The sequence below is a fragment of the Protopterus annectens genome, chromosome 1.part1 (genome assembly GCF_019279795.1).
Source record: "Protopterus annectens isolate FY-2018-M chromosome 1.part1, PAN1.0, whole genome shotgun sequence".
Taxonomy (NCBI): domain Eukaryota; kingdom Metazoa; phylum Chordata; order Ceratodontiformes; family Protopteridae; genus Protopterus; species Protopterus annectens.
The window spans coordinates 1,873,071,125-1,873,092,958 of NC_056726.1; the positions used below are offsets into that span (position 1 = coordinate 1,873,071,125).

Below are 21,834 nucleotides of genomic sequence, written 5' to 3' on the forward strand. Positions count from 1 at the left end.
GTGGTGATTTTCCCCCAGGGGCAGAGGGGGAAACAACAGTAACAGACGCCGCCCTCGTGGCAGAGGGGGACCACAAAACCAGGGTGACAGAGAAACCTTCTCTGCCAAGCCCTTCCATCATCCCTGAGGGGTTGCCTGACTTCTCACCTCTGGAGGCAGTCAGGGGTAAGATTTTTTCTGTACCCAAAAGCCTGGCAAAATATTACAAGAGACAGATGGGTACTATCCATTATATCCGGAGGTTACAAGATTCTCTTCCATAGAATCAAAAAGCCCATCCCAGATGTCCCACCCAATCTAAGGGATCAAGCAGTCTCAGAAGTTTTAAGACTGCTAGAAAAAAGAGCCATTCAAGAAGTCCCCGCAGACCAACTAGGATCCAGAACTTACTCAAGATTCTTTTTAGTACCAAAAAAGACAGGGGACTGGAGACCAACACTGGATTTCAACAGATTGAACAAATCTGTACAAAAAGAAAAGTTCTGGATGGTGACACTGCAGTCCATTTTCTCTTTTCTGGGTCAGGACAATTGGATGTGGTTGATAGATCTTCAGGATGCGTATTACCATATCAAGATGGACAGACACTCCAGGAGATTTCTTCGCTTCCGGGTAGGGGCCAGTCATTACCAGTTCAGAGCTCGGCCCTTTGGTCTCACCTCAGCCCCCAGGGTGTTCAAGTGTATGGCAGTAGTCACTGCTCACCTGAGGCGTCAAGGATTCTAGGTGTTTCCCTATCTAGATGACTGGCTCCTGACTACTGCCACCAGGCATCAACTCTTAGAGGCATGGGATTATACTATCACATCATGCACTCAACTAGGCATTACAGTAAATTTCAAAAAATCTGCCTTGTTGCCCTGTCAGTCTATCACATACATAGGAGCAGAATTAAACATAAAAGAAATGTTTGCAAGATTACCACATAAAAAAAATGTGTGCAAGATTACCACAGGAAAGAGTTTCCACTATTTGTCAACAAGTGTTAATTCTAATGCTGAGCAGAAGGATTCAAGTCAGATATGTCCTCCAAGCTCTAGGCTCTATGGCAGCTGCCATTTTTCTTGTCCCATTAGCACGTTTCCACATGAGAATCCTTCAGTAGCTTCTTTTCACGCAGTGATCTTTCCAGGAGCTACCCATGTCTCACATGATCCTGATCACAGAAACATGCAAAAGGCACCTTTCTTGGTGGATGGTCTCCACACTAGTAATTCAGGGCAGACCTTTCACACAACCCCCTCCGGTAGCCACAGTGACCACGGACGCCTCCCTGATAGGGTGAGGGGGGCATTATCTAGGCAGGACAGTCCAAGGCACTTGGCAACCTCACGAGTACCATCTGCATATCAATGTCCTAGAAATGAGAGCGGTGCTCCTAGCGTTGCAAGCCCTTCAAGACTCCCTTCTTTCCGAGACCATTGCTATCCAAACGGACAACATGTCAGTGGTGTGGTACATCAACAAACAGGGTGGGACCAGGTCTTACCCCTTGTGTTGAGAAGCACTCAGACTGTGGCAATGGGCTGTTTCCTCCCAACGTTTTCTGATAGCAATGCACATCCCTGGGAAATCCAGCGTCAAAGTGGACAGGCTCAGCAGAGCTATCGTCATGCCTCATGAGTGGTCTCTGAATCAGGAAGTTGCGGATCTTATCTTCCACAAATAGGAACAGCCTTGCTGCGACCTATTTGCCACTCCTCTCAACAACAAATGTAGCAGCTACTTCTCCCTACTTCCTCTTCCAGGTCATATACCCAGAGATGCTCCAGTCCACGATTAGCCTCAGGGACTCTTTTACGCTTTCCCCCCCTTTTCCCCTAATACCAAGACTCCTACAGAAAGCAAAATTGTTGGGTTGCAAAATGATCATCATTGCCCCATATTGGCTTCGACAGATATGGTTCCTGTTTCTGCACCTCCACCTCCTGGATCAACCATGGATTCTGGATCCAGTTCCAGATCTTCTGATTCACCAATCAGGTGGGTTGCACCAATCCCTTCAAACTCTTCAGCTCACAGCTTGGTTACTCCACTTCCAACCTTAGCCAGGCTTTCCAATATCTCCCCAGCAGTCCGTGATATTATTGTTTCCTCACATAAGTCTACTACGAGGAAAACGTATGCTAGTAAATGGAAACGGTTTTCTTACTGGGCAGAATCTAGAAATTTGGATCCTTTCTCAGCCCCAGTCCATGAAATTCTTGAATTTCTAGCACAGCACTTTCAGTCTGGTGCGGCTTCCGTTACCTTTAGAGCACAACTAGCTGCCATTTCTACTTTTCATATCGGTATGTTTAATTCTAGCAATAATGTCTCATAAGCTCTGCAAGGCCTTTATGAGAGGAACATTTCTTCTTAGACCCCCCAGTTAGAGATCCTCCTCCTCCTTGGGATCTCAGTTTAGTTTTAGCTTCCTTAATTTTGCCTCCCTTTGAACCGGCAGCATCATGTTCTTTAAAATTTCTTTCTTGGAAGACACTTTTTCTGGTTGCTATCACTTCAGCTAGACGTGTCTCAGAACTTCAAGCATTATGTGTTCGTCCTCCTTACCTGGTGTTTCACAAGGACAGAGTTTCTCTGAGGACCAATCCATCCTTTATTCCTAAAGTCTGCTCAGAGAACAATTTAAATCAATCCATAGATCTCCCAGTTTTCTTTCCTAATCACAGCAACAAGGCAGAATACAAGCTCCACCAATTGGATGTGCACAGGCAATTGTGTTTTTACCTCCATATAACTAAGGAGCTAAGAAAGTCAGACCAGTTATTTATTTCTTATGCTTTCAACAAACAAGGCCTTCCAGTTTCTAAGGTGACCTTATCCAAATGGCTATCCGATACTATTGCCTTTATTTATCAGTTACGAAATAAAGAGCTACCAGCTAAACCAAAAGGTCATTCCACTAGAGCATTAGCCACCTCTGTAGCCTTTGTCTAAGTTGCCCATAGACTCGATCTGTGCAGCTGCCACTTGGGCAAACCCTCACACTTTTATCTCTCATTACAAGGTAGATATGGTCTCCCGGAATAGAACTTCCTTTGGTTCTACTGTTCTGAAGAGTCTGTTCCAATGAGCCACTTGGGATTTTAGGTGCTAGGGACGCTGTCCCAAACAGCAAGAACGAAGGCGAGATGGACAACTTAATATAAAGAAGTTATGTACCTACCATAACATTCCATGTTAGTTGTCTTCATCTCGCCTTCCTTCTTGCATCCCTCCCTCCTTCCCCCTTCCTAGAGGATTATGAGGAGTTCCTTTTTGTTTCACTGGCTGAGTATCTTTTATTACTTCACATGCTAGGTAATTTATAACTCTCTCCTTGTTTAGGTGTATTGCACAGCCAGTTTTTGGGAACTGGTTACTCTACTTATGTCTAGTGTGCACTATCACAAACGAGATCTGAGTAGCTGACGCTGGGCATTCTGGGATAAGGGGTAGCCTCGAGCCAGTAAACAGTTCTCGAGCTATAGAAGATGGTCGAGTCAGAGCAGAGGATCGGCTCCGAACCCAAACAGCAAGAAGGAAGGCGAGATGAAGACAACTAGCATGGAACTTTATGGTAGGTACATAACTTCTTTTTCCTATCATACCTTGTCTGCAACTAAAGTTCCTATAGTGGGCAGAGGCCTGCCACCAAAACAAGGGGACTGACATTCACTCCACCCCCTGCCACCCAAACCTTAACTACAGATGCATCAGACTATGCTTGGGGGACTCTTCTGACAGGGAAACACATTCAGGGCAAGTGGAGCCCAAATCAAATGTACCTTCATATCAATCAAAAAGAGATGCTAGCTGTACAGAATGCACTGACAGCCTTCAAGGACTACCTTCATCCAGGACAATTAATGATAAAGACAGACAACACCACAGTTATGTGGTACATAAGCAGGAGGATACACACTCCTACCCCCTTTGCAGACTAGCCATGTCATTGTGTAACACGGCCTTGACCTATCAAATACAACTACAAGCTCAATGCCTGCCAGGAAAGCTGAATACTCTGGCAGACGAACTAAGCAGAACTCTCATGGACCCACACAAATGGAAACTGGAACCATGGATTTTCAACATGTTGACACGCAACTGGGGGATTCCAGACATAGTTCTGGGGTGCGGCAAATAGGTCTGTCAGTTGGACAAATTCTGCACAAGAACTCATCACAAAGCAGCCTGGAAAGTGGATGCTCTATCCTTCACCTGGAAAAACCTGTCAGTCTATGCCTTTCCTCCTCTGCCTGTGCTCTCCAAAGTTCTACTAAACAGGACAAACCAAAAATTATTTTGATTGCTCCAGACTGGCCTTGCCTCACTCTCCTTCCTTTCGAGCCAGCTGCTACTGCAGACTTAAAATTTCTCTCCTGGAAAACAGCTTTCCTTTTAGCAGTCACTTCAGCTAGAAGGATTTCCAAATTACAGGCTCTTATGGCAGTGGAGCCTTTCATCATTTTTCATGCGGACAGAGTATCTCTCAGGACCAATCCATCCTTCATGCCTAAGGTGGTATCCAGTATGGCTCTTAATAAGACCATTCATTTGCCAACTTTCTTTCCCAATCCACAGAACAAGGGGGAGCGTATTCTGCATTCATTGGATGTACACAGAAAACTTAGATTTTACTTAAACACAACAAAATCTCAAAGAAAATCTGAACTACTGGTGGCATTTGCTGCAGGGGCAGAGGGAAAGGCTATTTCAAAGCGTCCAATTTCCAAATGGATAAGCCATTGTATTTGTTTCTGCTATATGCACCATGGTAAAACTATCCCCCAGGGGATCAGATCCCATTCCACCAGGGCCGCATCTACTTCTACAGTCTTTCTCAGAGGTGTTCCTACCAGGGGCATTCTAGAAGCTGCTACCTGGAGCTCAGTTCATGCGTTCACCAAACATTACCATTTACCTTTCTTCTCTAATTCCAGAGCTGGCTTTGCCACTGCTGTCATGTAAGGCCTTATAGCTGGTCCTAATGCTGTATAATTCCCTCCACCCAACCATAGCTTTGGTAATCTACCCAAATATAATGACTGCAACAGTGAAACACGAAGAACCTAGTGCAGTTGTGTACACTTAGCATCATAAATGTAAGAGTGTATTCACTGTTGCAGTCCTGGTTACCCTCCCTCCAGCCCTCTATTTTTCTCTGGCTATACCTCTTCTTTCTTTCGCTATGCTTAAAAGCCCTTTTGGTGTATTTGCTTTTAGGATTGGAGGTTTATCTTGTGTTTTTAATTTTATTTGCTCCCCATTTGGGAGGGCACCTGACATCTGGGGCAAGAAAAACTGATGTAATGGCGTCAACTGCATGTTTTATACCCCTGACGACCTGACGTCATGGAAGAAGGGACAGCAACCGACGCAGGACCCAAGACTTTATTACTCAGGCCGACTGAGGGCAACCTGCCAGCAGATTACCCAAATGTAATGACTGCAACAGTGAATACACTCGAACATCTACATTTATGGTAAGTGTACACAACTGTACTTTCTTTTTAGTACCAAAGAAGACTGGACTGGAGACCCATACTGGATCTCAGTAGGTTAAACAAATCTGTAAAAAAGACAAAGTTCCGGATGGTCACACTGCAGTTGATACTCCCCTTTTGGGAAAAGACAATTGGATGTGCTCCATAGACCTCCAGGATGTGTACTACCACATAAAAATAGACAGGCCATCCAGGAGTTACCTGCGCTTTCGGCTGGGAGCCAGTCATTACCAATTCCAAGCTCTGCCCTTTGGTCTCACTACAGCCCCCAGAGTGTTCACCAAATGCATGGCAGTGGTTATGGCTCGCCTGAGGCGTTCAGGATTCTGGGTGTTTCCATATGCACGAGACACCACTTAGAATGCCTGTACTCAGTTGGGAATTTCAATAAAGTATGAAAAATCTGCCTTATTGCCATCTCAACATATCGTCTTTATAGGCACAGAGTTGTACACGCTTTCACTCATGTTAAAACTTTCACCAGACAGGAGACCAGCCCTACGAGCACAGATTCAAGACCTCCTCTCAAAAACAAAGTTTCAGGTGAGGACAATTCTCAAGGTATTAGGTACTATGACGGCAGCAATCCCTATGATCCCCCTAGCCCGAATGCACATGCGAATCTTACAGTGGCTCCTATTCACCCAATGGTCCATACAGCAACTTCCAATGTCGCACCAGATAATACTAACAGAATCTTGCAGGAGAGACTTATGTTGGTGGCTACAGTCCGAGCCAATGACCTTAGGTCGTCCTTTCATTCTTCCATACCTCCTAGCCACAGTGACCACGGATGCCTCCCAGATTGGGGGGGACATTATCAGGGAATGACAGCCCAAGGCACGTGGCAGGATTGAGGCCCATTTGCATATCAATGTTCTGGAGATGAGTGGTGCTTCTGGCCTTCCAACACTTTCTTCCACTGGGAGCTATTGCAGTCCAGACAGACAACATGTCAGTGGTTTGATGTATAAACAAACAAGGAGGAACCAAATCTTTACTGCCTTTGTCAAGAGGCCCTGAGAGTATGGCAGTGGGCATAGTCTTCCCAATGCTTTGATAGCATTGCACATCCTAGGGCAATCCAGTGTGATGATAGAGAAACTGAGCAGAGCAATTCTAATGCCTCACGAGTGGTCCCTGAAACAAGAAGTAGCGGAAATGATTTTCCAGAAATGAGGCCAGCCTTGCTGCGACCTCTCTGCCACTTCCATGAACACAAAATGCAGCAACTACTGTGGCCTAATCCCCCTCTGGGGGAATCCCCAAGGGATGCACTTGTACACGATTGGCCTCTGGGTCTCCTTTACGCCTTCCCTCCTTTTCCATTCATACCCAAAGTTGTTCAGAAAGCCAGTGCTTTGGGAAGGACCTTAATTCTAATAGCCCCTTATTGGCCTCGTCAAATTTGGTTCCCCTTCCTATGGCCTCATCTTCAGGAAGACCCTTTGATTCTAGACCCAGTTCCAGATCTCCTGATCTATTCATCGGGAACTCTTCATCCATCCCTTCATACCCTCAAACTGACAGCTTGGCTGCTCCAATTCCAAACATAGCCAGGCTACAAAACCTTTCTTCCACATCACAACACATCCTGATTTCTTCTCACAAGTCATCTACCAGAAGATTGTACCTCAGCAAATAGAAAAGGTTTTCAATCTGGGCTTTATAGAATCACATTGATCCTTACTCAGCACCTGTATATGCCATCCTAGAGTTCTTAATGAAACTGTTTAATGAAGGGGCAGCTGTAGCTACTATTATAGTGCAACTAGCAACAATCTCAAATTTTCATTTCAGGAATGAAGGGCCAAATATTATGTCCCATAGGCTTTCTAAGGCCTTTCGGAGAGGCAGTAATCTTTTATGACCTTTGATCAGGCCTCCCCTTCCGTCATGGAACCTGAATCTGGTTGTTGCGTCTTTCAGCTTTTCCCGGTTAGGGGTCGCCACAGCGAAACTCCGGTCTGCTAATGATTGGCAGTAAATTTGTACATGCCGACTTGCCGGTCCTGACGCACAACCTTCAACGAAGGAAAGCCCATTGAACCTGAATCTGGTACTGTTGAGATTAATCCTTCCTTCCTTTGAGCCATCAGTTTCATGTGATTTAAAGTTCTTAACATGGAAGACTGTTTTCCTTGTGGCAATTGCACCGGCCAGGAGAGTATCGGAGTTACAAGCCTTATCTATAAATCCACCATATTTGTTGTTCCCCAATGACAGGGTGTCACTCCAAACAAACCCAACTTTTCTACCAAAAGTATGTTCAGATTCTACTTTGAACCAGTCTATAGAATTGCTGGTTTTCTTTCCCAAGTATGGTAGTAAGGCGGAATATATGCTTCACCAACTTGATGTGCACAGTTGCGTTTCTATCTACACAGGACAAAAGAATTTAGGAAAACTGACCAACTGTTTATATCTTTTTTAGATTGAAAAAAAGGCTTGCCTGTAGCAAAAACTACACTATCAAAGTGTCTGTCAGACTGCATTTTTTTCACTTATAACTCAGTAAATAAACAGCTACCAGACAAGGTAAAAGCTCACTCTACCAGAGCTGTTTCTACCTCCTCTGCATTTAGTGCTAAACTACCAATATATACCATCTGTGCAGCAGCTACCTGGGCAAGACTTCATACCTTTATCACTCATTATAAAGTAGATTTGGCCTCTAGGGGACAGGGCCTCCTTTGGGTCCACTGTCCTGGCGATTACACTCCTGTGAGCCACCCAAGATAGATGGTGCTAGGGACGCTGTCTCATCAGTAAGAATGAAGGAGACAGAGGACAAATTCACATAAAGAAGTTGTGTACCTACCATAATGTCCCATGTGAGTTGTCCATCTCTCCTTCATTCTTATGTCCCACCTCCTACCCCCTTCCTTGGTCTTGGAAGAACGAGAGGTCACAAATTGGCACTTCATGGTCTTTGACCCTTCTTTTCTTAGCTTATCTGCTTACAATAAGTCCTGTTTTTTCTCTATGCAGGTGTATATGATTATATGCTAGTATTTTTTCATCAGCAAGCAAAATCTGGGGAATGCCCTACAGCATCATGGGATAGGGAATGAGCCACGAGCTAGATGAAGATCTCGAGCTTTGGTAAATGGCTGAGTCGGAACAGAGAATCTGTTCCGAACTCATCAGTAAGAATAAAGGAGAGATAGACAGCCCACATGGAACGTTATGGTAGGTACATAACTTCTTTTTTTAACTCATTTTCGTAGAGCAGACTAGGTACAGAAGTTGATATGGAGACTGTATCTAATTGTTTTTCAGCTGAATACCTTTCTTTTATGATCCTACACACAATCTGATTTTTTTTTTTTTTTGCACAGTTCAGAACTCAATTCTTTTATGGCTACGACTTCATTGTTCATCTTTAGAGAAGTTGCTGCTTCTGCCATTTGTGATATGGTCCCTTAAGCTTTTGTCCACATTTTTACACAGCATTGTAAACTAAGGATGAGAGGATTAAAAAATGTCAGCAGTATTAATCTGTTGCCAGCCTGGGGCTCTTCAAAGTTTCTGATACTTATTTGCATTGAGGGTTTTTGGCATTTTGCCTTTTTTTTTTTTTTCTTAGTCTTGCGTTGCTTCTACCACGTGACCACCTAGCTAAAATCTGAGCAGCTGTCATTTATTGTTGGGAAGGCTGAGTCTAGCTGTGGAAGCAACCAATCAATATTTAATTACAAAAATGTCAGAAAGGAAATTGTTTCTCTGTTATGGTCAGTGTATCATGCAAGTGTAGATTTTGTGGAGCCTAGAGTGTGCACCATCCCATCTTCCTGACATGCCAGCTGTAGTTTGATAACATGGTAGCTTTGAATGCTAGTGGAGTCACAACCAGTCAACTACAGTTTAAGTGGTTAAGCACTGCACAAAATATGTTCACATTGAGTGATAACTTGTTGAATAAATAGTTTTATAATGAGCATTTTCTTTTTGTCTGGAGTTTTGGTGTGTACACCACACTTTTTTTTACTTGTACTTAGTTTATAAATACCAGATGAGCATTGTAAAAAACATACTTTGTGCCATATGTGCTTATAATTCAGCATATGGAAATCATTGACTGTACAGATGAATCAGAGTTGTAGCTGCTTTTATTTGCTTTAAAGATTTTGGAAAGATGATTATATGGGAGGGGTTGCATAGTAGAATTATGTCCCTAAAGTAAACTTCGGCAACAACAATTTAGCATTGTTGGACTACAGTTTCAGTACAAATGCAGTGTGTTCAGTGATCATTGGTAATTTTTCTCCGATTTATTGTTTTCTTTTATTTTGATCATTTGCTTTAATGTATGACAGTATGCTTTAGTCAGGGGGATACAAGCACTAGATTTTGAAAGTAGTCATAACGTTTTGTTTTTCTGTAGAACCAATATTCTTAGAAATTGGATACTTTAGTATTTAAGAGATGTGGATAGTTATTTAGCACCAATACATTTCTAAATGTGTTCTGGGTTTGTAGCCTGCAAATGAGGACCAAAGAGACGAAGAAGACCAGGATCTAGAAGAAGACCAAGAAGATACAGGAGAAGAAAAGTCAGAGAAAAAGACAAAAAAGGGAGGTTCAGAGATTAAAGCCAGTGAAGGTTCACAGAAGCCTGTTAGGAGATACCGAACCATGCACTGCAAAGTCTCTCTTCTTGATGACACCACCTATGAATGTGATTTGGAGGTAAGTGTTGCTTGATAAACATTAAAAATAAGCCTGAGGAAATAGAAGCAAGTCTTAAAACGCTTTGATCTGTCTTGATAAAAGAATCTTTATTGTCCTCACAGTGTGAGAACATCCCACTGGATTTCTAGGGGATTCGCTTACCTGCACACCCTCTCCAGGGAGACACTTTATTACTTTTGGAAGACTACTTTCTTCCTGTAAAAAATGCAGTACTTCTAATACTTCTGGAGCTCTTGAGTAACAGTGAAAAACATGTTTGTTATGTGTTGTACTTGTTTGAATGACTTTCCACAAGGCCAGACCAATTCATAATATTTAGCTCATGAAGTCTGTTCTAATTAAGTAGTGAGGTATAAGGAGAGGTTATACAAATATTCCATTTAATAGTTATGATTTAACTGCATACATGGAGCATCAAAGTAAAATGTAGCACCCTCCTGGGTTGTTAAATCGTTATACTGTTATAATGCCAGGAAGTTCTGTACTGAGTGCTTAACAACAAACAAACTGTAGCTGGATTTTTTTATTTATTTTTTTTGTTTGTTTGCTTAGTCGCATATATTTTTTAATGTTGTTAACATTAATAAGTAATAGCTATTTGCTTTTAAAATAGCTCCTCTAAACAGGTGTCTAGTTAGTTGACATGCAAACTTTGCAGTCCACGTTATCCTCAGTGTAATAAAAATTTACATACACTGTAATGTGAACTGGAAGAGTGTAATTTTTTGTAATTAAAATCTAGCTCTGTCGACTGTTTATTTTTACTGTTTTACTTTTCTGTGTTCAGAAATAGTGTTTTGCTTGATTTTTTATTATTTTTTTTGTATATTTAATTTGTTTTTTTATTACCGTGCTTAATAGAACCCGATTATTTTGTCTTTATCTCTTATTAAACTTAATTGTGCAAGAAAGGCGATGGTGCATGTTTATATATTTGCACTTGAATTAATTTCTGTTTTGTTCACTTTTTTTGTGGCACAGACTTCACTTAGAAGTGCCTAAAAATGCCTATGTTGGATAAAAATCCAATGTGTACTTCGGGAATGTATTTGAATAGTTTGGTGCTGTAATTGTCTCTTTACCAATTTGTCTGCACAGCAGTGAACAGGTTAAACCTTCCTGTTTTCTGTTTTGGTTTGTGACTTGGCTGCATTTTCAGAATAGTTACCATGGAATGTAGAAATCCAGCATTATGTTGAGTTTAACTATAGAGCAGAATTCTTTCAACACTTTAGTTTGAAACAGAAAGGTTTATGTTATATTTACCTTTGGACACATTGAAGAGATTTTAGTTTTTTCTTCCTTTTTATGTGGTACACATTGTAGGAGTAGTGTTGCATGCAGCTCAGGGTGAAAAGTGGGGGACGACAGTACTTAATGTTTATAAAGTTCAAACCTTGGGATAAACTAACAAAAAACATTCAATGAGGAAAATGTTTAGCAGAAAAAATAAGCACATCATATTCATTAAGTCAGGTATTTCACTACTTCCTAACAGTTTATATGTGGTTATTAAGACTTGTTTTTCCCATGTCTTAAACACTTTATTTCTACATGCATCTTTCTAGCCATTAAATACATTATCATAATGCCGACTCCTTTTATTAAGAAATGCTTTGACAGTAGGTTATATTTAGCACTACACATCCTTAAATTGATTATACACATCCAATATTGACATGCTAAGAAGTGCTGTTAAATCGAGCCTGGAATTGATTGGGTTATAAAATGACAAACTTGGGTGACGTCTGTTTCAACCTAGGTCAGAAGGTCATAACAATTAAGAGTTCACTCAGATGAATATAGCATGTCCTGTCTTTGATTTTTAGGACTTAAATTTCCTTGACGAGTGGGACTGCCCTCTCTGTTTGCATGTTTTGTTCATTATGTAGTCGTGCAACTGTTTATAAAGGAAACAAATTGGCATAAATCAGCATTAAGCATTATACCCTGATGACATATCCAGACATATGTTTAGGCTCATTCTAGCGATGCCTGTAAGCAACACATGTTGCCTCTTCATTTTTACATTAATAATTCCAAACCCATTCTACATAAGCTATAAAGCTTGCTTAATGACAAAAGATAGTTGTGTTTGCCTTATTGTCTACTTTATCCAGAGAAACATTGACTGTTCACCTAATATTTATACTGTAATAATTTTCATATTTTTCTAAATAGCTTAACAATCAGGTGATAACAGACAACTGCTTAGCCTCATGTGAAAGCTCACTATCAACATTCTTAACTTCTTTGCTTAAGAATTCTGGCCATAGACAAAAATGATGGAGACAAAGGCCCAAATAAATGACCATTTTTAAATATTACCAGGATTCACTTAAAAGTTAACAGAGCAACAGGTTTTGCATGTGTATACATTTTTTGAACAGTAGTTAGTATGTAACTCTGATATCTAGTACTATTAACTGACTGTAATCCTTAGTGATTCACCAGAAAATCAGAAATTGTTTGAGGGTCAGGGCAAAATATATGAGACAAAATGCACTTTACAGTGATGTTTACAGGTTCACAGGTTTATTCTAGGCTAATGACCACCAGGGTCATTACAAGCGTAGTTGTGCAACCTAACCTAGTTTTGTCCCAGACTTCCTTGGATGCCTATATGGTGGGGTATGTTAGTAAAGATTCTTTCTGTCTCAAAGGTTCCTCATGCTATGGAATAAGCTCCCCAGCTATGTGAAACAGAGTTCATCCCTTACTTTATTCAAAAGAAATGTTGATCATTGATGGGAAATAAATTCACCCCTTCTCTGGCGCCCATGGTCTGATGCACAGAGGTCAACAAGTTTAATCCCCATCTAACATACTAAGTACAGAGATGGGGCCCTAAGGTGATCTGTGTAGGACAGGGTATTCATACCTTGGATTCTCTTGGTGAGGAACCTTTGAGGGCGTTCCATCTGATGCAAGTGCCTGGTTAGGTACATGCCAAATGTACCATTATACTCTCTGACTGGTCTGATAAGGGCTAAGTGCAGGGGTACTATAACTTTCCTGGACCTGGATGCCATACCCTTGATTATGAGTTGGACGGCATAGAATGATTTTTGTACTGTATTGGATATATGTTGGTCAAAAGCCAGGTTACTGTCTACATATGTTAACAGATCCCCAACTATCTAGTCAACTATTGGGGGATGTTTTATCGATGGAGTAATTAGCTTGGATAATTTCTCAAAGGGCACTATAATGCATTTCTTCATGTTGAGTTTTAATCTGTGGCTTTGGTGCCTGTCATTTGTTTGTGCTAGATCACTAGGATGCTGGTGTCATGGGGGGAGGGGAACTGGTAGCTCCCAATTTTCAGTCATCTGTGAACTTGGTGAGCCAGAGGCCTTTAACATTAGCTTTGACTTCCAAGAAGTAGATGCTAAGCAGAAACTGGCCCACACTACTTCGTTAGTGACTGGTCTCCTGGTGGAGGAGGTCTCACCGATCTGACATCTTGAGCCCTGTCTGAAAGATTGCTGGTAGTTCAGCAAGTTATGTAAGGATTTATACCTAGTTCATTCTGCAAGTTTGTCAACAGTATGTGAGTGAGATGTATTGAATACGCTGGCCAGGTCAAAGTAGTTGGTATGCACTCTTTTCCCTTTATACATATCCATTGTGACTCTCTCGCAGAATTCAGCCAGGTAGGCAAGCCCTTCCCTTAACAAAGCCAGACTGGGATGAGTCCAATGTCCATATGTTGCCAGTGTCCTTGTTGATTATTTCCATGGTAATTCTTTCTATGGCATTGCATATTAAACTTACCAGACTGATGGATCTCTAGTTCCTGGGGTTGGTCAATTTTCCACCCTTATGAAGAGGGATGACTGTTGTGGTACTTCACTCATCTGGCATGTAACCTTTTTTGAAGCTGTAGTTGGAGTGCCTCAAGTGATCCTCCTATATCATGTTTTAGGCTATTTAGTAAGCAACCAGGAATATTGTCAGGGTCCATTGAAGCAGTGTTTTTGGCTTGGCGATCCCTGTTGATAGTTGGGCGGGATATTCTAGAAGGGATTTCAAGGCGGGGGTTTGAAGTTAGAGCTAAATTTAGTTCTGCACACTGCTCAGTGTTACCTTTAAGGTTCCTGACACAGCTGAAGAAGGCCTTTGATCGTCTTTAGCCTAGAAGTGCATTATAACCTCATAACTGGCCTTGGGCTTTATTAGACCTCTTAGTTTCTTGATTAGTTGAATCAGAAAGCTGTTGTCTCTGTGAAAGCTACTGTTTATGATTTTGGCTATGACTTTTTTATTTTAATTGCTATATACGGTGTTAAGGTAAGGATTCCACCTGTCTGATTTGTTTTTAGTGTTAGATTTGGCCTTGCTTCTGGTAGGTATGGCAGCCTCAGCGCAGCCATTTATGTGTTTGTACAGGATTTCTTTAAATAATTCTGCATAGGTGGCTGTGTTCTCGGGGTTTGGAAGATGCATGGATTTTGGCAAACTGCTGGTTATTAATTTGTAGTTTGCTTCCTGTTACAAGTTTAGTTGGGTTTTCCGGGTAGATTTTTATTTTGAGGGAGACAGCTTTATGGTCCGACCTCGGCAACTTTGAAACTGTAATAAAAAAATAAAAACAAGAGCTAAATTTAGTTCTGCACACTGCTCAGTGTTACCTTTAAGGTTCCTGACACAGCTGAAGAAGGCCTTTGATTGTCTTTAGCCTAGAAGTGCATTATAACCTCATAACTGGCCTTGGGCTTTATTAGACCTCTTAGTTTCTTGATTAGTTGAATCAGAAAGCTGTTGTCTCTGTGAAAGCTACTGTTTATGATTTTGGCTATGACTTTTTTTTTAAATTGCTATATACGGTGTTAAGGTAAGGATTCCACCTGTGGGATTTGTTTTTAGTATTAGATTTGGCCTTGCTTCTGGTAGGTATGGCAGCCTCAGCGCAGCCATTTATGTGTTTGTACAGGATTTCTGTAAATAATTCTGCATAGGTGGCTGTGTTCTCGGGGTTTGGAAGATGCATGGATTTTGACAAACTGCTGGTTATTAAGTTGTAGTTTGCTTCCTGTTACAAGTTTAGTTGGGTTTTCCGGGTAGATTTTTATTTTGAGGGAGACAGCTTTATGGTCCGACCTCGGCAACTTTGAAACTGTAATAAAAAAATAAAAACAAGAGCTAAATTTAGTTCTGCACACTGCTCAGTGTTACCTTTAAGGTTCATGACACAGCTGAAGAAGGCCTTTGATTGTCTTTAGCCTAGAAGTGCATTATAACCTCATAACTGGCCTTGGGCTTTATTAGACCTCTTAGTTTCTTGATTAGTTGAATCAGAAAGCTGTTGTCTCTGTGAAAGCTGCTGTTTATGATTTTGGCTATGACTTTTTTTTTAATTGCTATATACGGTGTTAAGGTAAGGATTCCACCTGTGGGATTTGTTTTTAGTGTTAGATTTGGCCTTGCTTCTGGTAGGTATGGCAGCCTCAGCGCAGCCATTTATGTGTTTGTACAGGATTTCTGTAAATAATTCTGCATAGGTGGCTGTGTTCTCGGGGTTTGGAAGATGCATGGATTTTGGCAAACTGCTGGTTATTAAGTTGTAGTTTGCTTCCTGTTACAAGTTTAGTTGGGTTTTCCGGGTAGATTTTTATTTTGAGGGAGACAGCTTTATGGTCCGACCTCGGCAACTTTGAAACTGTAATAAAAAAATAAAAACAAGAGCTAAATTTAGTTCTGCACACTGCTCAGTGTTACCTTTAAGGTTCCTGACACAGCTGAAGAAGGCCTTTGATCGTCTTTAGCCTAGAAGTGCATTATAACCTCATAACTGGCCTTGGGCTTTGTTAGACCTCTTAGTTTCTTGATTAGTTGAATCAGAAAGCTGTTGTCTCTGTGAAAGCTACTGTTTATGATTTTGGCTATGACTTTTTTTTTTTAATTGCTATATACGGTGTTAAGGTAAGGATTCCACCTGTGGGATTTGTTTTTAGTGTTAGATTTGGCCTTGCTTCTGGTAGGTATGGCAGCCTCAGCGCAGCCATTTATGTGTTCGTACAGGATTTCTGTAAATAATTCTGCATAGGTGGCTGTGTTCTCGGGGTTTGGAAGATGCATGGATTTTGGCAAACTGCTGGTTATTAAGTTGTAGTTTGCTTCCTTTTACAAGTTTAGTTGGGTTTTCCGGGTAGATTTTTATTTTGAGGGAGACAGCTTTATGGTCCGACCTCGGCAACTTTGAAACTGTAATAAAAAATAAAAACAAAACATTTTATTATGTTTTTGAAGGGGGCGATCCTTCCTGCATCCCCCACACCCCCTGCTAAATAAATATACTAACTCCGAGATCCCACTCCAGTCATGAAAAGGTAAATTTCCCATTCTGGATTGTACAGTGATCTCCATTCAAAACATTTGAAGTTTCAAAACTTCGAACTTAAGGTCTCGACCATTTGCAGTTCGAAGTTTTGAAACTTCGAGCTTGTGAAGGGAATATATATATGGGTCTATGGCACAAGATCAATTCTTTGGAAAGTTGAACTTCATATGTTCAAGAACCCTCTGCACCCCCATGTATACCAACTTAAAGATCACACTGTAGTGGGGAAAAGGGTAAATTCCTGATACCCACTGCACCATAATCTCCATACAAATTCTTCAACTTTTTGGAAAGTTGAACATATGGTGTCACCTTTGTGAAATTTGACTTTCCAACTAATCAAATTTTTTAAGGTTACTCTCACACACACACACACACACACACACACACACATATATATATATATATATAGATATATATATATATATATATATATAATGTGAGTATATGTCGATTTATTAAAATGGGGGAATAGTCTGTGCCCAGGTGCCCAGTGCTTTCGAAAGTCAGCATACTGGGGGGGGGGGGTTATTGGGGGCAAAAAACAACAAAAAAGCTTCCTGTTTTGATCCAGTCACAAAAATGGTACCATATATTCAAATATAATTTATCTGAATACTGGTAGTATTATGAAACGTTTTCTGTTTGTTTCACTCGTTGGGTTCAGTACTCGGCCGTATACAAAAGCTCGAGGTCTTTCACTGGCTCATGGCTGTATCCCTAGCCCATCATGCTGTAGGAGAGCTCCCCAGATCTTGTTTGGCGCTAACTTGATCAGGTGCTTTTATTCTGGCTCTGGCTAACTCTGTATTTTTTCTTCTAAATATTTTGAGATAATTGTGCCTTGTGAATTTTATAAAGATTTATAGTATTTAGTACGTAGATGTTCTTCGTGTTTCACTGTTGCAGTCCTTCCATTTGAGTAATCTGCTGGCAAGTTGCCCTCAGTCGGCCTGAATAACAAAGTCTTGGGTCCTGCATCGGTTGCTGTCTCCACTTCCATGACGTCAAGTCATCAGGGGTATAAAACATGCAGCCAACTCCATTTTAATCAGTCTTTCTTGCCGTGCGGTCCCCAAAGCAGAAGCAGTTTGCAAGTGCCGGTCGGCCGACTCCTGAAATTTTCGTATTTGAGTTTCAGAACTGAAGTCTTCAAACTAAAGCTAAGTACCCCGTTGGGGAAATTTTTTCTTGCTCCTTAACGATGTCAGTAAAAGTTAATAATTGCATTATTTGTGGGAAGCAAATACCTCATAAGGATTTTCATTTGTACTGTATTCCTTGCCTAGGCCCTGATCATAACGTGCCTTGCTGTCGGTTTTGTGCTAAATTTAACCAACGCACTATTAAGCATCGGTATATTTTTGCTTCTAAATATTTTGGTTCAAGATTTAACTACACTGAAATGTAGTCTGTTAGCAATCCGACTACTGGAGTTCACAAAAATGCAAAGAAAAAGACAGACCGCCGAGGTCCAAAGCCGACGGCGAAGCTTCAAAGCCAGTCACCGGTTCGCTGGTACTCAGTGAGGCGCTTTCGCAGCCCCTGGTACCCGCTACTTTTGATTCGCAGGCCTGTACTGAGACCCATTTGGAGTCAGGTATGCTGCGAGATTCGCAAAGTATTGAACCCGCGGATGACTCTCCTTTGGATGGGTCCAGAGCCGCTGAGCAGGCACCGGCTTCTGAGGGTGTTTTCAGGCCTCAACATTTTTACATTAAACTGACGCCAGCAACAAAAACAAGGTCAAAAACAACATCTATGTCTAAAACGCTGACGCATTAGCTGCATGCTCAGGCCCCTATGCCTAAAAAACAGATTATCAAAATGGCTGAGGACTTAATTACCTTGAAAAGGTCAGGGGTCCCCCCCACCCCCCCCACCTCCCCCCGCTAAGGCACTGATAGGTTTCCATTTCTTCTGATTCCTCTTCTGACCAGGAATTTTCTATTCCACCCTATGAGGATTCTGATGCAGAGGAATCCATCCCATCTGCATTTCCTCCTGAGGATTACTCTTTTGGAGAGACTTTGCATACTTTAAGGGAACATTTTCACTGGGAGAGTCAGGACTTCTGTGAATCAAAAAAGAGGCTTAGGAATTTCCTCCTTCCTCAGCATAGGTCTTTGGCAATACCTCCTTTATTAGACATTGTTGATGATGTGTTCTCGGAATCAGGCATGGCTCCTGATTCCCTGCCTCCCGCTCCTAGTAAGCCAGACAGATATTACAGGGTTCCTGACTCCAACAAATTTCTTTGTAAAAATCCTGCTGCTGATCCAGACTATTTCTCAGGTTGCCAAGGTTGTTAAGGCTTCCACAGCCAAAAATCCTACCCTTTCTGATGGAGATTCCAGGGCGCTGGATAGATGGGGTAAGAAGGTTTGTACGTCTGCAACCGTGGCAATCGGGGCTTTAAACTGTCAGATGTTATGTGATCCTATCTCGCCTACATTCTGTACTGATGGGCTCGGAGCCGATCCCTCGGCTCCGACTCGGCACGCTGTGCTATAGAGCGAAGCCTCTTATTGGCTGAGCTATTCTCTATCCCAGGATGCACCACCACTAATCCCCCAGATCTCGTTTGCCGCTTACAAGCTAGGACGTGGTCTCAAACTTGGCTGAGCTAAGTACTGTTTTTTTCTAAAGTTTCCTGTCGGGAAATTCCTTATTCTTACCCAAAAGCTGTTTTAACAGCTATTGTTGCTGTACGAGTGTAATGTTAAGTTGTCAATCTCGCCTTCATTCTTGCTGGATGGGTTCGGCTCCGACTCGGCACTTGCTAAGCTTGAGAACTCCTTTTACCAGCTCGAGGCAACCCTATATCCCATGATGCAAGGCGAGACTACCTCAGATCTCGTTTGCCGCTTCACAAAGAGGTCTCTTTTTTGCCAGCTCAAGTGAGTTTTATAATTCAAACAGATTATTCAGGGGTTTCCCTCCCTTTTCTCTTATATTTTGTTAGTATTTCAGATAGTGTGCATTCTATACTAGTGCCCACCCTATTTCCCTTTTTTGTTTAGAATTTAAAAGTTAAAGTTTTTTCAGTTAGGCCTAAGCCTCCCTGTTCTTTAATCCCTGTCAGTGTGTGTGTGTTTTGGGATTAATTGTGTGACTTGTTCAGTGTGTGTGTTATTGTGTTTCTTAGACTATGTCTAGGGAAGGAAAGGTCTCAGGCTTCAAGAAGTGTGACTCGTGCTGTCAGAAGATGTCTCTGACAGACGGTCACACTTCTTGTGTTTACTGCCTGGGGCCTTTACACCTGCACGACTCCTGTGCCATATGCCATTCTTTTAGCCAGAGAGTCCTGCAGGAGAGGAGGAACAAGTTGATCCTCCGTGGCTTATTAAAGCCAGAAGGTTCACCGACAAAGACTGGGTCGGGTAAACCTTCCAAGCCACCTAAGGTTCAGGCTACAGTGGTTAAGCCTTCACCGGTGGCTCCGACTCCTTCGGAGTCGAGATCGGCTCCGGCTGGAGCCGATCTTTCTTCCTCTGAGATGGTAGTGCCAGTTCCTACCGGCTCCGACACACAGTCTCCAGTTGCCTTGTCGGCACCGGCTGGTGCCGACGTGTTATCCAGTATCGGAGCCGAAAAGTCTTCGGCTCCATCTGGAACCCAGAGGACGTCGGCTCCGATGGCTTCGTCCAAGAAGAGATCTCGGTCCCCTTCTCTGGAGTCGATTCACTCGGCTCCTAGGTCTCCTCTTTTATCGGAACGGAGTCATCGGAGCCGATCTTCGAGATCTTCCAGGCTGTCTGACAACGATTTAGAGAGGGTGGTAAGCAGGCTGTTGAAGTCACAGGCACTAGCCCAAATGCTCCATAGCCCGTCTCAGCAGACTTCGGCTATTGCTCTTCCCCTTGAACTTCCTCCTCCGACTCTCCTCCAGAGTTCGGAGCTGGAGCTTCTCGGGACAGTGACCGTGTCGGCGCCGGAGCCGATACACCCCCTTTCGGCTCCGTCGTCTCCGGCTCCGATCTCCTCTATGAGACCTTCCTTGGAGGGATCCGGTCGTCGAGTTTCCCTTGTCGGCTCCGAGGGGGCTAGTGGCATCGGACCCTTGTCCGACCCCGCTCTCCCTCTCGGGGCGTCGGCTTTGGTAAGCTCGGCACCGACATCGGCCTCGGAGCCTTCTGTCTCAGTGGAGCCGAAAACTCCTGTTTCTTCGGAACAGGAGTATTCTGGTCTCCCTGGGAGGGGAGCCTTTGAGGTGATGAGGAGTGTCCTGGCACCTGAGCCAGGTCAACGGTCCATTCCTTTAGCTCCTCCCTCTTCGGTGCCTGTTGATGTCTCTTGCCAGCCTCTTGCTCTCAGGCCCAGGGATCCATCGCCCCAGGTTTCCCCATTGGGAATAACTTCCTCTTCCGAGGTTTCTCCTGATCCCGCAGGGGAACCCCACAGAAGAGGACGTGTAAGAGGAAACACACAGACTCCCTGAGTCTACAACATCAGATACCGACTTAGATGAGTCGGAGGGTTCCCACGGTCCCCTCTGAGGGTGTCTCCTTTTCAGACATCCTGGAACTCCTCACACAGAGCGGGAACTGGCCTTCCATTGACCCCTCCGAGGATGAGTCGGTATACCTGGAGGCTTTTGGATCCCGACCCTCCACCTCCTGGGTGTCTCCACCTTTCGACCCACTCATGCAGGTAGTGGCTCGGAAGGCGTGGGCAGCCCCGGATTCTGTGGAACCTGTCCCCAGGAGGCCATCCAAATTTATTACGGCCCCTTCAGACAAGCAGTTTCTTTCTAAGGGCGTCTCTGTGGATGCTATGGTGGTGGCGACGGCCACCAAGAAGGAACTTACGGATCCTTCCGTGCCTGTCCATTCTCATAACAAAGACTCTAGGACCATGGATAGGTATGGTAAGCAGATGTTTTCTTCAGCGACCTTTGCTATGCGTTCGCTGAACTACCTTTGTCATTTCACCAGACTTCAGAGAGATATTCTCAAGGAACTAGGTGAAGTGGTTCAGGATCCTTCAGCTGCTGGGGCTCAAGACAAGATTGCCTCACAGCTAGCAATCCTAAATTCTTTAACCAACTCCTCCATGCGGCTCATATCCTATGCGGCCGATGGAGCGAGCAGAGCCGCAGGCACAGGAGTGGCTCTTAGACTTCAGGCCTGGATGCGGCTTTGTAATTTCGCGGACCCCTTTAAAGCGTCCTTCACCAATACCCCCTTTGACGGTTCGGCTTTGTTCGGACCTCAGGTGAAGGAAACCTTGACCAGGTGTGAGCAAGATGGCAAAACTCTTTCTGCCGTAGGAGTCCATTTCTCCACTCCTTCTAGACCCTATCCC

The 21,834-nt window shown here is 42.9% G+C and overlaps 1 protein-coding gene across 11 annotated transcripts in view; it reads left to right on the forward strand.

The window, feature by feature from the left end:
• Positions 1-21,834, forward strand: part of LOC122812836 (protein 4.1-like) — a gene marked incomplete at its 3' end in the record, with an annotated part of 3,376,257 nt that overhangs the window by 763,188 nt on the left and 2,591,235 nt on the right. For all 11 annotated transcript variants that reach the window (XM_044084885.1, XM_044084929.1, XM_044084895.1 and 8 more), the window contains 1 exon segment: positions 9,972-10,181. In XM_044084885.1, coding sequence (XP_043940820.1) covers positions 9,972-10,181 — 210 coding nt within the window.